The sequence below is a fragment of the Ranitomeya imitator genome, chromosome 4 (genome assembly GCF_032444005.1).
Source record: "Ranitomeya imitator isolate aRanImi1 chromosome 4, aRanImi1.pri, whole genome shotgun sequence".
Lineage (NCBI taxonomy): Eukaryota > Metazoa > Chordata > Amphibia > Anura > Dendrobatidae > Ranitomeya > Ranitomeya imitator.
In genome coordinates this window covers 148,494,562-148,510,945 of record NC_091285.1, presented here as the reverse complement: position 1 = coordinate 148,510,945, position 16,384 = coordinate 148,494,562, and the positions used below count along the sequence as shown (strand labels likewise).

At 43.9% G+C, this 16,384-nt stretch overlaps 1 protein-coding gene across 2 annotated transcripts in view; it reads right to left on the bottom strand.

Moving 5' to 3' along the window:
• Positions 1 to 16,384, bottom strand: part of KIF3A (kinesin family member 3A) — a 66,275-nt gene that overhangs the window by 14,331 nt on the left and 35,560 nt on the right. For both annotated transcript variants that reach the window (XM_069764018.1, XM_069764017.1), the window contains 2 exons: positions 16,231 to 16,341; positions 11,544 to 11,669 (listed from right to left, as the gene is read on the bottom strand). In XM_069764018.1, the coding sequence (XP_069620119.1) occupies positions 11,544 to 11,669; positions 16,231 to 16,341 (237 nt within the window). The remainder of the gene's footprint in view (positions 1 to 11,543; positions 11,670 to 16,230; positions 16,342 to 16,384) is intronic.

Sequence of the window (16,384 nt, the reverse complement as noted above, 5' to 3'; positions counted from 1 at the left end):
TTCCTAACTGCTGGTACGTCTGAACCATCTCCTACTCTGGAATAGCCACTGCACCCCTGAATCCCACGTACTTCTCTCCCTCTTTCCTAACTGCTGGTACGTCTCAACCATCTCCTACTCTGGAATAGCCACTGCACCCCTGAATCCCACGTACTTCTCTCCCTCTTTCCTAACTGCTGGTACGTCTGAACCATCTCCTACTCTGGAATAGCCACTGCACCCCTGAATCCCACGTACTTCTCTCCCTCTTTCCTAACTGCTGGTACGTCTGAACCATCTCCTACTCTGGAATAGCCACTGCACCCCTGAATCCCACGTACTTCTCTCCCTCTTTCCTAACTGCTGGTACGTCTGAACCATCTCCTACTCTGGAATAGCCACTGCACCCCTGAATCCCACGTACTTCTCTCCCTCTTTCCTAACTGCTGGTACGTCTCAACCATCTCCTACTCTGGAATAGCCACTGCACCTTTGAATCCCATGTACTTCTCTCCCTCTTTCCTACCTGCTGAGCCGCCGCCTCTCCATTGCCAGAGCCACCGCCTCGCCATCGCCAGAGCCGCCTCGCCCCTACCTTCTGCCTCTTCTCCACTATCCCATAGAATGAAAGTCCGCTAGGACAGGGTCCTCTCCCCTCTGTACCAGTCTGTCACTGTAAACTTGTTTACTGTAAACGATATCTATAACCCTGTATGTAACCCCTTTCTCATGTACAGCACCATGGAATTAATGGTGCTATATAAATAATAATAATAAAAATAATATCATGTCAATTTTACTGTACAGTAAACAGCAAAATGAAACAAAAAAAACTTAAATAGCTAAATTATTGCTTTCCATTCCACCCAATAAAGAAGTTATAGCTCCTCGAGGGAAGGTTTAAGCAAGGGAAAGACATCAAACAAAAAAATTAAATAAAAATATCCTAATGTAAACATGATCGCTTAGATCACTAAATTTGATTTCCTAATTATTTTTGAGAAAGGTTTTATACTTGGTCTCCTATTCATTATTATGAAGCTTTTCATCAGGGTATGATAATTCCTTCACTGGTTGACTATTAATGCCTTGCTAGAGATTTCCAGTGATGAACAGTAAGCATGAGATCTTATCTAAAATCTTAAATGTAGCAAACCATGACTAAACCGAAGCATCGTCACCAGCTTGCAAATCCCCTGGGGCTTTCAACACTTTTGGAACCCGCCACACAGGGAAACAGATGGGGATTTTTACATTGCTTGCAAACCTTCCCCACGTAAGGGGGCTTACGTGCTCCACACGAGTTGATGAAAATCCTGCATCCCATGTAGAAGACCCATCAATCAAGACAGACAAACTAACCTTTGTCAAGCAGTATCCTTCAGATGCAGGGAATGGAGTGCAGTTATTCGTTTTCTCTTCCCTGTATACCTAGCACAGTTAGGGCTTGTCCATAGGACTGTGGAGTCGGTAAATCAAACCTCCGACTCCTCAATTTCCCAGACTCCCAACTCCCTGACTCCACAGCGCTGTTCACTACTGAGCATGTGCAGAAAGTGCTGCACAGATTCATCTCCAATCCGACTCCACAGCACTGGTCACTACTGAGAATGTACATGAAGTGCAGCACAGATTCATCTGAACTACGACTCCACAGCACTGGTCACTACTGAGCATGTGCATAAAGTGCAGCACAGATTCATCTCAACTAAAAGCCCAGATCCTTAGATCAGAAATAAAACAGACATTTATTGGGCATATTATAATTTTCCCAAATTCTTACGAACACATTTACTGCACATCCTGCATTGTACCACTGTACCCTATTTATTATATATTGTCAAAGTCTGAGTTTGTCTATTTTATACCAACTCCACAACCCTGCTTGTTTATACCTTACATTTTATGCCTTTCTGTTTGGGCCTTTCTTGTGCTTGGAAAAAAGTAGGAGTTTTTTTTTTTTTTAAACAAATGCAGTATGTCTTTCTTTCAGGAGTTTTACACAACGAGTTCAAACAGATTAGCCGAAAAAAAGGCACACAAAACACAAATTACCACTGCTGTATTCTGGCATTCGAATAATAAAAAAAAAATAAAAAAAATTCCTCTATATGTAAAATAAGGCATCTCTCAAAAAGCAATATGAAACCGAAAAGAGAAATGGAAATTAAGCCAAAATAAATAGCAAAAATATAATTCTTTATTAAATACAAAACTACCATTAATTAATGTAGACAGTACATAAATTGTTAGAAAAGGAGAGTACGTATAAAGTATGAAATGTGAACTAGTACAGAAACATAAGTGGGCGAGATTGATGTGAAAATAAAAAGGCTTATATAAACAGGATACTAGTAAGATGTTGGGTAAATAGCACCATAGAGCCTAATATGTATATAATAAGGCAGTGTAATATATAAAATATATAATATATTGAGTAAGAGACTAAAAAATATGCCAGCTGAGATAAAAATCACGGTCGGCGGCAGGGTCGGCGGGTGAGAGAGGACTGTCATATACTCACCTAGTCCCGGCGCTCCCCCTGCCTGTCCCATGGTCTTCGGGTGCCGCAGCTCTTCCTCTGTTCAGAGGTCACATGGTACCGCTCATTAAAGTTATGAATATGGACTCCACTCCCATAGGGGTGGAGCCACATATTCATTCCTGTAATGAGCGGTGCCAGTGACCGCTAACAGAGGAAGAGGCTGCGGCTCCCGGAGACCATCTGTCCGGGATAAGGAGCCAGGGACGCAAGGAGAAGGTGAGTATTACATATTTACCTGTCCACGTTCCACCCGCCGGGCGCCACTCCGTCTTCCCGTCTGCTGACTGCAGGTCAGAGGGTGCGATGACGTACTAGTGTGCGCGCTGCCCTCTGCCTGAACAGTCAGTGCGGAGACACGCCGAGACGGGACGCTGAGGAGCTGCGGGCAGCAAGAGAGGCGAGTATGTCATTTTTTTTTTTTATTGCAGCAGCAGCATTATGTATTGCACAGCTTTATATGGAGCATCTATGGTGCCATAATGAACGGTGCAGAGCATTTTATATGGCACAGCTTTATATGGAGCATCTATGGGGCCATAATGAACGGTGCAGAGCATTCTATATGACACAGCTTTATATGGAGCATCTATGGGACCATAATGAATGGTGCAGAGCATTCTATATGGCACAGCTTTATATGGAGCATCTATGGGGCAATAATCAATGGTATGGAGCATTCTATATCAGGGGTGTCAAACTGCATTCCTCAAGGGCTGCAAACAGGTCATGTTTTCAGGATTTCCTTGTACTGCACAGGTGATAATTTAATCACCTACACAAATAATGAGTTGGTGATTAAATTATCACCTGTGCAGTACAAGGAAATCCTGAAAAGATGACCTGTTTGCAGCCCTCGAGGAATGCAGTTTGACACCCCTGTTCTATATGGCACAGTTTTATATGGAGCATCTTATGGGACAATAATCAACAGTATGGAGCAAAAAAATGAACATTTAATTTGTTTTATATTTTACCAAGGGTAACAGGAGAAATTGGACCCCAAAAGTTGTTGTCCAATTTGTCCTGAGTACGCTGATACCCCATATGTTTGGGTAAACGGGAGAGCTGGGAAGGGAAGGAGCACTGTTATACTTTTTCAACGCAGAATTGGCTGGAATTGAGATCAGACGCCATGTCGCGTTTGGAGAGCCCCTGATGTGCCTAAACAGTGGAAACCCCCAATTATAACTGAAACCCTAATCCAAACACACCCCTAACCCTAATCCCAACCGTAAATGTAATCCAAACCCTAACTTTAGCCCTAACCCTAACTGTAGCCCTAACCCTAATGGGAAAATGGAAATACATTTTTAAAAATTTTATTATTTTTCCCTAACTAAGGGGGTGATGAAGGGGGGTTTTATTTACTTTTATAGCGGGTTTTTTAGTGGATTTCTATGATTGGCAGCCGTTACACACTAAAAGACGCTTTTTAGGCTATGTGCACACGTTGCAGATTAGGCTTAGGAATTTCTATGGCGGATTCTGCCTCTCCTGGCAGAAAACGAGACTCCGCAGCGTTTTTTGTGCGTTTTTGCTGCAGTTTTCTTGCGGATTTGCTGCGTTTTTTACCCCTGCGGTTTTCTATAATGGAATGGGTACAAAAACGCTGCAGATTCACAAAAAAGAAGTAGCATGCTACTTCTTTAAACTGCAGCGTTTCCGCAGTGGATTTTCCGCAAAGAGCACAGCATTTCTTTTTTCTCATTAATTTACATTGTACTGTAAATCAATTGCGGATCTGCGTTTCTGCACCGCAAAAAAACTGCGGATCCGCAGAGAATCCACAACGTGTGCACATACCCTTATTGCAAAAAATAGTTTTTGCATCTCCACATTTTGAGAGCTATAATTTTTCCATATTTTGGTCCACACAGTCATGTGAGATCTTGTTTTTTGCGGGACGAGTTGACGTTTTTATTGGTAACATTTTTGGGCACGTGACATTTTTTGATCGCTCTTTATTCAGTTTTTTGTGAGGTAGAATGAACAAAAAACAGCTATTCATTAATTTCTTTTGGGGGGGGAGGGGGCGCATATACCGTTCCACATTTGGTAAAATTGATAAAGCAGTTTTATTCTTTTTTTTTTTTTTATTTACCGTATATACTCGAGTATAAGCCGACCCGAGTATAAGCCGACCCCCCTAATTTTGCCACAAAAAACTGGGAAAACTTATTGACTCGAGTATAAGCCTAGGGTGGAAATGCAGCATTTACCGGTGAATTTCAAAAATAAAAATAGATCATTATTTCCCCATAGCTGTGCCATATAGTGCTCTGCACCGTTCATATTGCCCCATAGATGCTGCACAGATGCCCCATACAGTGCTCTGCACCGTTCATATTGCCCCATAGATGCTGCACAGATGCCCCACAGTGCTCTGCACCCTTCATATTGCCCCATAGATGCTGCACAGATGCCCCATATAGTGCTGTGTGCCGTTCATATTGCCCCATAGATGCTGCACAGATGCCCCATATAGTGCTCTGCAGCGTTCATATTGCCCCATAGATGCTGCACAGATGCCCCATATAGTGCTGTGTGCCGTTCATACTGCCCCATAGATGCTGCACAGATGCCCCATATAGTGCTGTGTGCTGTTCATACTGCCCCATAGATGCTGCACAGATGCCCCATATAGTGCTGTGTGCCGTTCATACTGCCCCATAGATGCTGCACATAAATCTGTGCCATGGCCGCTGCTGCTGCTGCAATAAAAAAAAAAAAAACACATACTCACCTCTCTTGATTGCAGCTCCCAGCGTCCAGTCCCGGCGCCTCCATCTTCCCGGCGTCTCTGCTCTGACTGATCAGGCAGAGGGCGCCGCGCACACTATACGCGTCATCGCGCCCTCTGCCTGAACAGTCAGAGCGCAGACGCCGGGAAGATGGAGGCGCCGGGGAGATGGAGCGGCGCCCGGCGGCTGGAACGGGGACAGGTAAGTATGATATACTTACCTAGTCCCAGCGATCCTGACGCTCCCCGCCTTCCTCCCCGTCTTCTGTGCTGCAGCCTCTTCCTGTCAGCGGTCATTGGCACCGCTGATTAGAGAAATGAATAGGCGGCTCCACCCCTATGGGAGGTGGAGCCGCCTATTCATTTCTGTAATGAGCGGTCCCACGTGAAGAAGAAGCTGCAGCACAGAAGCCCGTGGGACGGCAGGGACAGCGCGAGGATCGCTGGGACTAGGTAAGTATACCTCAGCGACCTCTCCCCCTCACCCGCCGACCCCACCGCTACCGTGACTCGAGTATAAGCCGAGAGGGGCACTTTCAGCCCAAAAATTTGGGCTGAAAATCTCGGCTTATACTCGAGTATATACGGTAAATAGATTTTTATTAAGAATAAACATAAACATTACATTTTATCCATCTTCCAGTGTATTACAAGCAAAGTTTCTTTATTTTCAAAACCCCCAACAATCCCAACAAACCCCAAACCCCCCCTCCCCATGACAGGTCCTTTCCAATGATACTTTTATTACTAGTATTGATGGCTCTTTGAACCGCTTAACTCACTTATGACCGCTTATTCGTCTAGCAATTTCCCCAATTCAAAGGCACTCAGCCTCCCATTTCCTATACCTACTCATCCCAGCTCGAGCCACGGAGACCAAATTTTGTCAAACATTTCTATTTTTCCACGTCTTTTGTAGACCCCCTTTTCCAGATTGAGACCATGTTTAACATATTTCAGGAATTCACCCCTTGTAGGCGGCTCCTCCTTGATCCAATTCCGTGCTATCACCTTCCGAGCCATATATAATAGCCTAGCTATTGCTATCTTCCAGGTGTTATCCACTCTAATTTCCTCCACATATCCCAGTAGGCACACCATCGGATCTCTCGGCACTCTGCATTTATACGCCCCTTCCACACGACTCAGTACTACCAGCCAAAAAGCAACCAGTCTTGGACATGTCCACATCATGTGGTATATTCCTGCATTCTCAGTCCTACATCTCGGGCATTCAGAGTCAGCACGCAACCCTGCTCTGTGTAACACTTCCGGTGATTTATAGACTCTGTGCAAGATGTACAGCTGTGATAGTCTATACGGCTCGCTTAGTGACACTCGTGGAACCCGCTCCAATACCGACTCCCAGGTTTCATTCTTCATTGGGCCTAAATCTCTCTCCCACTTCGCTCTCGCTTTTAGAGGAAAATCCAACAAATATGCATGCAGTAGGTCTTTAGAGGGTGGAAATGACTCCCCTTGTGGTCCCATCCCCACACACGTATTCCAAAACTATGTCCTCTTGGATCCTAATGCCATCGCCCCAATTTTGAGCTCCAAAAGCGTGCCTCATCTGAGCATATTGATACTCCCCAGAAGGTCTCAGTCCAAACTCCCCCTGTAGCTGAGAAAAGGATTTTAACACTCGTTGTTGAATTATCTGAGCAACAAAATAAATTCCTTTAGCCTGCCACTCTGTCAGCACTCCAAGAGCCGCAAACTCAACCAAATTATTATTAAGCCATATCGGTGTAAATTTAGTCAATCCCGTAACCCCCCGAATCTGTCGCAGTCTGGTCCATAGTTTCCGTATCAAAAACATAGTTGGATACAATTTCCCCAATGCTCCCAAGGAGCCATCCTCCAGACACTGCACCACCGGTCGTCGGTTTGTCACCCCCTCCATCAAGTGTTGTACCGCACTGGAGGACGCCTCCCGCGCCCAGCCCTTCAAATGCTGACTTTGGGCTGCAAGAAAATATAACTCAGGGTTGGGCAAAGCCAAACCCCCATCTTCCTTGGGTCGCTGAAGCGTCTCCAGGCTAATACGTGGGTATTGCCTCCCCCATATCGAGCTTCTAAAAAGAGCATTAATCTGCCGGAATTTCCCACGTGGAATCCAGACTGGCGCGTTATGGAGAACGTAAAGTATTTTGGGCATCAGAACCATTTTAATAAGATTAACCCTACCCACCACCGATAGGTGCAACTTGTTCCACGCATCTACTTTTGCCTTAAGCGCGCCCATGAGAGGAGTCAAATTCCTATACAAAAACTCCGTAACTGGCATCGAGATCCATATTCCCAGGTATTTAAAAAGGGATGCCACCTTAAGCCGCCCTTCTCCCAATGGCTCACTCCCACTCTCTTCCACCCCATCCACATCAAAGAGGACCGATTTATCCCAGTTTATCCTCAACCCCGACAAGTCACCAAATTTCTCAATGGCCCCTTTCAAGGCATCATCCGGGTCCGCCAGGAATAGTAAAATGTCGTCCGCATATAATGCTATCTTTTCCTCAACACTCCCATATCTAAACCCAGGGACCTCATCAGACTGTCGAATCTTGGCGGCCAGGGGCTCCACAGCCAGAGCAAACAGAAGAGGCAACAGTGGACATCCCTGCCTCGTACCTCTGGCCAACTTTATAGGCTGAGAAAGTTCCCCATTCACTCTGATTCTAGCTGTCGGTAATGAATATAGCAGTTGAATCCACGACACAAATTGCGGTCCAATACCCATACACTTCAACACCCACCAGAGATATCCCCACTCCACACTGTCAAACGCCTTATGGGCATCCAAGGACGCAATAACCCTCCGGCCACAGTTGTCAGACTTCAGCTGCAGATTCATATACAGCCTCCGCAGATTGACCGCTGTAGACCTGTCAGGCATAAAGCCGGACTGATCCGGATGTACAAGGTTAGTAATCACACTGGACAGACGGGAAGCTAACACCCTGGCCAAGAGCTTGACATCGATGGTTAACAGAGAGATTGGGCGATATGACTCAGGTTTCCCCAGATCCTTATCCTCCTTCGGAATAACCACTATAATAGCCTCCCTCATACATGCTGGGAGATACCCCTGGCATCCAGCCTCCTCCAGTACTAACTTTAATCTGGGAATCAACACTTCCCCCAAGCTTTTATAGATTTCGGCTGGTAACCCATCAACTCCAGGTGCCTTCCCATTGGCCATAGACTTCAGCGCCCGACTCAGTTCCTCCTCCGTGATAGGGGCATCGAGGCTCACCCTATCCTCCTCACTCAATTTCGGCAACCCCAGACTCTCCAAGAAAGTCTCTGTATCTCCGACTGACTCATTGACCCTGGAGGAATATAAGTCCGCGTAGAAGTCCGCAAAAACCTTTATAATTTCAGATGTTTCAGATATCTTGCTCCCACCATCAGAAACTAACGAGTGTACATATGAGGTACTTCGCTGAGCAGAAGCCACCACCGATAGCATGTGTCCCACTGTTTCTCCCTCCTGAAAATAAGTCACCCTTTGAAACTCCCGCTTCCTTTCAGCTTTTCCCAGCAGAATCTTCTCCATATGAGTTTGCGCTGTTCTCAACCTTTTCCCTGCCTCGGAAGTTCCCAACATTACCATCTCGTCCTCTGCAGCCTTCAACTCCTCCACCGCCACTCTATCTGCCTCCCTCGTCTTCCGCTTACACCTACTAATATCTCTAAATAGTAGTCCTCTCAGGTACGCCTTCATTGCATCCCAAACAGTTAGAGCATCTGTACTCCCATCATTTAAAGCAAAGAATTCCGTCACCTCCTTCCCTATACCCTCCAAGTCAACACTATGTAACCAGTTAGGATGGATCTTCCATTCTCTCCCGCTTGCGGTCCGTGACCCCAACAACCTAACCTCCACCTCAATTGGACTGTGATCCGAAAGGGCCCTCGGCAGATATCGCACCTCCCCCACCATTGTGTCCAACAGACGGTTACCCAGTGCCATATCAATTCTGGACAGCATAGCATGAGCCGGTGAGTAGCACGAGTACCCTCTCTCCCCAACATGTCTAACTCTCCATAGATCAATCATGCCTATTTCACGCACATAGATACCAAATGTTGTAGTGTGCCCCCCCGAACTGTTCTGGGTGTTCTTATTTTTATCCCAAAAGTCGTCACAAATATTGTTCAAATCCCCAATAATTAAAAGTGGTAGCGGTCCCCATCGTTCCACCTTCTCCAACACCTCTCTAATCTTCTTGCTTGAATATGGAAGTGGAATATACATTGCCGCAACACACACCCTCACTCCATATAATATACACTGTATCACCACATACTGACCATCAGCATCCACGCATACCTTCACCTCTTCATACTGCACTCCCACCGGCACCAGCACTGACACACCCCTTGAGTACGTCGAAAAGGTAGAGTGATACCCCTTCTGAATCCATCGTCTATTTAGTACGTCCACCTTCTCCCGTATCAAGTGTGTCTCCAGCAAACATATCATAGAGGCCCGTTGATCCTTTGCATACTGCAAGCTCGCAGCTCGCCTAGACTTATCCGCCAGACCTCTCACATTTTAACTCAGTATCTTATAGCGGTCCCCTATTATGTGGCTCATCATCTTTAGTTATGTCGTTACTCCCGGTTCTGAGCTGTCTAACTTCCCTCCCCTCCCTTACCCATACCCCCCTGCCCCGCACTCCCCCCCCCAATACTATACATTCTGCCTCTTATCAAGAGTGGGGCACCATCACCCATTGCGAACACTCTTGTTAACGTAACCTTCTCCTTCCACCTCCCGCTACCGTTTATAACAGAATTCGGTGCAATTCTTAGAAGAATAAAATATTTCAACATGTATTAAATTACAACTGCAAGGAAACTAAGTAAACTTTTAGTACGCTGCACCCCCTTCCTCCCTCGTACTCCACCGCCATATCAGCACTCCCAGGGCATTCCTGGAGTAATGCCCAGCTCCACCCTCAAACCTTCACATCTCAATTACCAATGTAGTGTCAGTCAATCTCTTTTCCGTTTAACAGTGGAATACCCCCCGACCGGCCCACCCCGTATTTTCAATCTCCTTTCCCTTTAAGCCTTTTAGCATTAAGATCTATCCACTGGGTAGCGTCCTCCGGCGTCTGGAAAAAATGAATCTTATCCAATGCAACCACTCTCAGTCGTGCCGGAAACATCATGGAGTATTGCACTCCCAGTTCCCTCAGCCGTCTCTTGATACCCGTGAACATCATCCGTTGTTTCTGTACCAGGGCGGAATAGTCAGGGTAGATAGCAATTCTTTGACCTCCAATTGTCAGATCCGTCATGTCTCTAGCCTTCCTCAGGATAATGTCTCTGTAATTTAGGATTTTGGCAAGCATGGTACGGGGACTTGTTCCAGGGACAGGTGGTTTCGGTGGGACCCTGTGGGCTCTCTCTACCGCAAATACTTTTGTCAGTGCTGCATCACCAAAGGTCTCAAGGAGCCAGCTTTCAATATACTCCGTGGGATTCCTCCCCTCAGTTTTTTCAGGGATACCCACTATACGGATGTTATTTCTTCTGGACCTATTCTCCAGATCCTCATTTTTTGCAGCTAGCTCCGATATTGCTTGAGCAAACTTCTTCTCCGCTTTCTGCAGCTGCACTATATGATCTTCCGCAAAGGGGGCAAGTTTACCGTTCAAATGGTGTATCATTTGTGTGTGTGGTGCAGTATGAATGGAGATCCAAAGTAATCACCGAAAAAGAGTGTTTTGAATAATAAAGAAGGATAATGAAGATGATTATTGCACAATGCACTTTATGATTTAATGCTTCAATTAATTAAATATATTTTGAGTTACTTCATAGTACTTGCCACCTTTCTTAGTAAGCTGCTACTAAATCTTTTGACAGTCAGGTTTCCTGATCTGAGATGCATATTACTTTATATTGAATATAGAATTCCCCTTACGTTATTTCATCTTGCACCCCCTGTTCCCCTCATTTTTATATTTTGTGTTATTAATTGACTGTTGTGCATTCATGTTTTTTTTTTATCATGCTTTTTGATTATGAATTAATAACGTCATTATATTATATTTGCTTTGTTTGAATACATTTTTTGGTAGGAATGATATATATGGGTTACTATATTGTTTCTTATTATTGGTATTTCTTTTCTATATAGGTTTTCTTTGGTCAAGTAGCCTGCCCCTCACTAATAGAAACAACGATCATGACCCCCAATATAAGAAGAGACTTCGTGCATCACAAGTGTGAATGGTAAATGAAAAATTTTCGCCTTACCTGATAATCCTGTGGAATAAAATTATCAATAATGATCATCTGAAGTCGAAGCTCACGACTCAGCTGCCTGATATTCTCTAATAACCCCTCAATTTCCCTTTGGTGTTCTTGTTGCAGGTCAGCCATCTATGAAAAGATGAAACGGAGAAAAACCCTATGGTTACCAAAGCTCCGATATAGAGCTCAAATTATCCTACAAAACAAGCAGCTGTAACCAAACTTATTTCTACTGGAGCCGAACCAGACAGACCAAGATACAGTGGGTACGGAAAGTATTCAGACCCCTTTAAATTTTTCACTCTTTGTTTCATTGCAGCCATTTGGTAAATTCAAAAAGTTCATTTTTTTCTCATTAATGTACACTCCGTCTTGACTGAAACCCCCCCCCAGAAATGTAGAAATTTTTGCAAGTTTATTAAAAAGAAAAACTGAAATATCACATGGTCATAAGTATTCAGACCCTTTGCTCAGTATTGAGTAGAAGCACCTTTTGAGCTAGTACAGCCATGTGTCTTCTTGGGAATGATGCAACACGTTTTTCACGCCAGGATTTGGGGATCCTCTGCCATTCTTCCTTACAAATCCTCTCCAGTTCTATCAGGTTGGATGGTGAACGTTGGTGGACAGCCATTTTCAGGTCTCTCCAGAGATGCTCAATTGGGTTTAGGTCAGGGCTCTGGCTGGGACAGTCAAGAATGGTCACAGAGTTGTTCTGAAGTCACTCCTTTGTTATTTTAGCTGTGTGCTTAGGGTCATTGTCTTGTTGGAAGGTGAACCTTCAGACAAGTCTGAGGTCCAGAGCACTCTGGAAGAGGTTTTCATCCAGGATATCTCTGTACTTGGCTGCATTCATGTTTCCTTCAATGGCAACCAGTCGTCCTGTCCCTACAGCTGAAATACACACCCATAGCACGATGCTGCCACCACCATGTTTCACTGTTGGGATTGTATTCAGCAGGTGATGAGCAGTGCCTGGTTTTCTCCACGCTTAGAAGATAACCAAAAAGGTCCATCTTCGTCTCATCAGACCAGAGAATCTTATTTCTCATAGTCTGTGAGTCCTTCATGCCTATTTTAGCAAACTATGCGAGCTTTCATATATTTTGCACTGAGGAGAGGCTTCCGTTGGGCCACTTTTCCATAAAGGCCCGACTGGTGGAGGGCTGCAGAGAGAGATAGCTGACTTTGTGGAACTTTCTCCCATCTCCCTACTGCATCTGTAGAGCTCAATTATGCTTCTAAACTACATATTACTTCAGCTACAGAAAGGACTAGGCAGAGTATAATCACTCTATGAAAAAGGTCCCCCACCCCTCACCAACTAGCCGATGCCTCACTGGTGGGACCAGCCCCGCAGTTTGTGATGCACTCCTTTTATACAATATGCAGCAATGTGTATTGAATGGAAGAAGAAAGGTGGAATATCAGCTACTAATTTGCAGAGATCATGAAGCGATTACAGCAGACAAGCTGCTATTTGCTGTCTTTGGTAGGTTCATCATTGAGAAGAGCTACAAAACTTATGAGCAATTTCTTATTGCCATTGATCTATTTACAATGGATCCTGTGTCTTTATGTCTTTTTATAGAAAATTGGACTTTGAATGGAATTTGCAGCCTAGACATCAAATAAAAAAATACGTAAAAGACCAACTGGTTTCATAATTATATTTGAGAAGTTTCCAGAGATATGGTCACAGATGTCCATTGGCAGCGCAGGCCATCACCAGTTATCATGTGAATACCTTCTGACATTACTTGACAGATACTTGATGACATCAACTTTCTGCAACACAATGTGGTTTCCTATGGTCTGCGAGCACACAAGGATCCCATTGCCTATTGGTATTTTGTAAAATCAGTTCGTGTTAGATCCTAATCAGACTTTTGAAGAAATCAAGCTCATTTCTCATGGACCGGAACAAGAGTTTCATTTATATCTAACTCCTTTATTTTTCAAAGCATAAAAAGGTCTCCATACAAGAACTCTTTTTCACAGGACTTTGCAGCCGGCCCAGTGGTCAGCTTATTTTCTCTGATTAAAAGGGAAGCCGTCTGCACATTATTACATATGGAACTAGTGGTATGTCTGCGTAGGCACTTGTCCCCCAATATAAAGAAGATACATTTTTTGTAGAGATCTGATCTTACAGTCATGAAAAATCTAGTATAGGAACCGTATCATTTTAATTGGCGAAGAAGCACCTGCACAGCTAAATCATTAACTCCTTAAGATAAACCTGCAGACTGGTTCCTTTTAAAGGGATCCCTCCTTAACCATCTATAGGGGCATGTAGGTCATAGGAAGCTGAATACCATGATACCTGGATATCTGTGATCCAACGTCTTATTCCAGAGAAATCCACGTAGAAGGGTGTGTTACTAGTGTGATATGAAATCTAAGGGGTAACGTTTCTCGTTGTGTAGAGTGACAAGCTAGGCTTTGCGTGTCAGAGTGAGGAGACTTCTACACCATGCACGGTCCTCTGGGAATTTAAATATGCAAATAGCCTCTTCAAAGGGGAAGAAGACTTCAACTCTAGTGCCACCTATTGGAAGCAGCAATTCTAGAAGTCAATATCAACCCGTTAACGAGCCATGCCATATGACTTATGACAAAAGCCAACCCAGAATCTCAATTTGCAGATAGTGTTTCAGCGTATTGCCCCTCATCAACGCAAATTGATTTGGCTAGGTGAATATGCGCTCCACCCCTATGGGAGTGGAGATGCGTCCATATTCATCACCTTAATGAGCGGTGCCACGTGACCGCTGAGCACAGGAAGAGCTGCAGGCAGGCGCCGGCGGCCGGAACGAGATGCAGTGCCAGCACCGAGGACGCTCAGGTAGGCGAGTATGATGTGTGTGCCGGCTCCTGGCACCCGCTGCTCCGCCGCCCACCCTCCCCCGACAGTTTTCTGTACCGCGACTCGTGTATAAGCCGTGGGAGACGTTTTCAGCACACAAAAATGTGCTGAAAAACTCGGCTTATACATGAGTATATACGGTATTTAAAATAAGCTCTAGAGGCAGATTCTCAGGGAGATCAGTGTCTGGCCCATAGTCTTTAAGCTCATATAAGGAAAAAAATGAATTTCTCTGGAATAAGACATAGGATCACAGATATCAAGGTGTCATTTTGTTCAGCTTCCTATGCCCTGCATGTCCATATAGATGGCTAAGAAGGTTTGGTCCTACTGACAGATGTCCTTTAAGCTTCAGAACCCTCTCCGATGAACTGTTAAAAAAAAAACAAATCAAGGAATTCTGCATACTGTAAGACCTTATAACCTCACTGTACTAAATAGAATGATCCTGCAAAGGGTCTGATGATAATCTACCGTAGTACTGTCTGGCATTCAGAATACGAAAGGCTTCTTCCAAAAATGGAAAATGAGAATGTTTGTATTTTCATTGACCAAAAAGTGGGCATTAAAAATATGAACATTCTCTTTGGACAATGAAAATTCCCTCTTTGGGTTTCATTTTGATGGGGTACGTTGTGTGCTAACAATTACCTGGCAATATAATTCTTCAGGTCAGTACAACTATGACAACATTTTTTTTTTTAGAGGTGTAAAAAAATGACTTCTGATTTACTGAGACCCATAATTTTTTTCCTTTTTGAGCTGTAGTTTTTTTTTTTTTTTACTCTAGTACATTGGATGATTTTTTGGGGGGAATGTAAGATGACTGAAAAATGTAAAAAAATTTTACAATAAAAAAAAAAAGCAAATTTTATATTTTTCTGGATCAGACTTTTGCAGACACAATGGATTCTAAATTTGGTTATTTTTTTTATTTTTAAATTGGGAAAAGAGAGCACATCTAAACTGAAACACTTTTTTTTAAAATTAACGTTAATTTATTTTTTAGCCATCACAAGTGTTAAGTGGCCCTATATATGCCCCCGGTAGCCATGATGGTAACCAAGAGGCACCCTTCAATCTCATCGAGGGGAGAAAAGCAAGGTGCTTATGTATAAGGCAAATGATTATACGGCAGCGATCGGAGACAGCTCACATTGTTGTCATTACAGGCAGCAACCAGGTATAATAAATCCGGCACCTGCCACGTACAGAATGTGTTCAGTATTTCACACCCACACTGGATGAAAGATGGAATTTCTAGGATAAAGTTTGAGTATTGGTGATTTTTATATTCTGTGTTCATCTAAGTTTCTTAGGGGAACAGTTTGTCTTTGTAGAAAGTGCCAAGTAAGCGTAAGAAGACATAGAAGGAATGCAATGCTCTTCTTCGAATTTAATATGGCACTCCCCACAAGGAGAAATTTTAACTGTTAAAACGAATGTCAGAACCTCTCACCCAGCCTCTTGCTTTGCACTGATGAGTGGCAAACACCCTGAAACACGTGTCTGACCATGGAATGTCTGGTTTGGAATCTTTTCTCACGACACGTGGCAAGGCCCTATAAGGGGGTCGATATTGACTTTTAGCATTGCTACATCCAAAAGGTGGAGCCTGGTTCTCCGAAGAGGAAATTTGCATATTAACACTTGTTCCTAGACATTAGACATTTTGATCCCACTAACATGCTATGCAAAGCTGTTAAAAATGTAACATCTCATAGTCCATTAATAAGGACCTGCTCAACATTGAATTACAATGATGGAGATAGCACTGTAGCCTGGCAATATATTCAGGTGTAAGGTGACTGTATGACAAACCTCAGACTTCGCCGCCATGAGCATAGTCCATACTTTCTTCAGTTTTTTGGTTTTACCCTGTGCCTCCTCCTGTAAACTTGTGTATTTCTCCTCAATATCCAGCCGCTCTTGCTATAAAAAAAAAGAAAAGATTTACAAGGAACCATTTTAGACA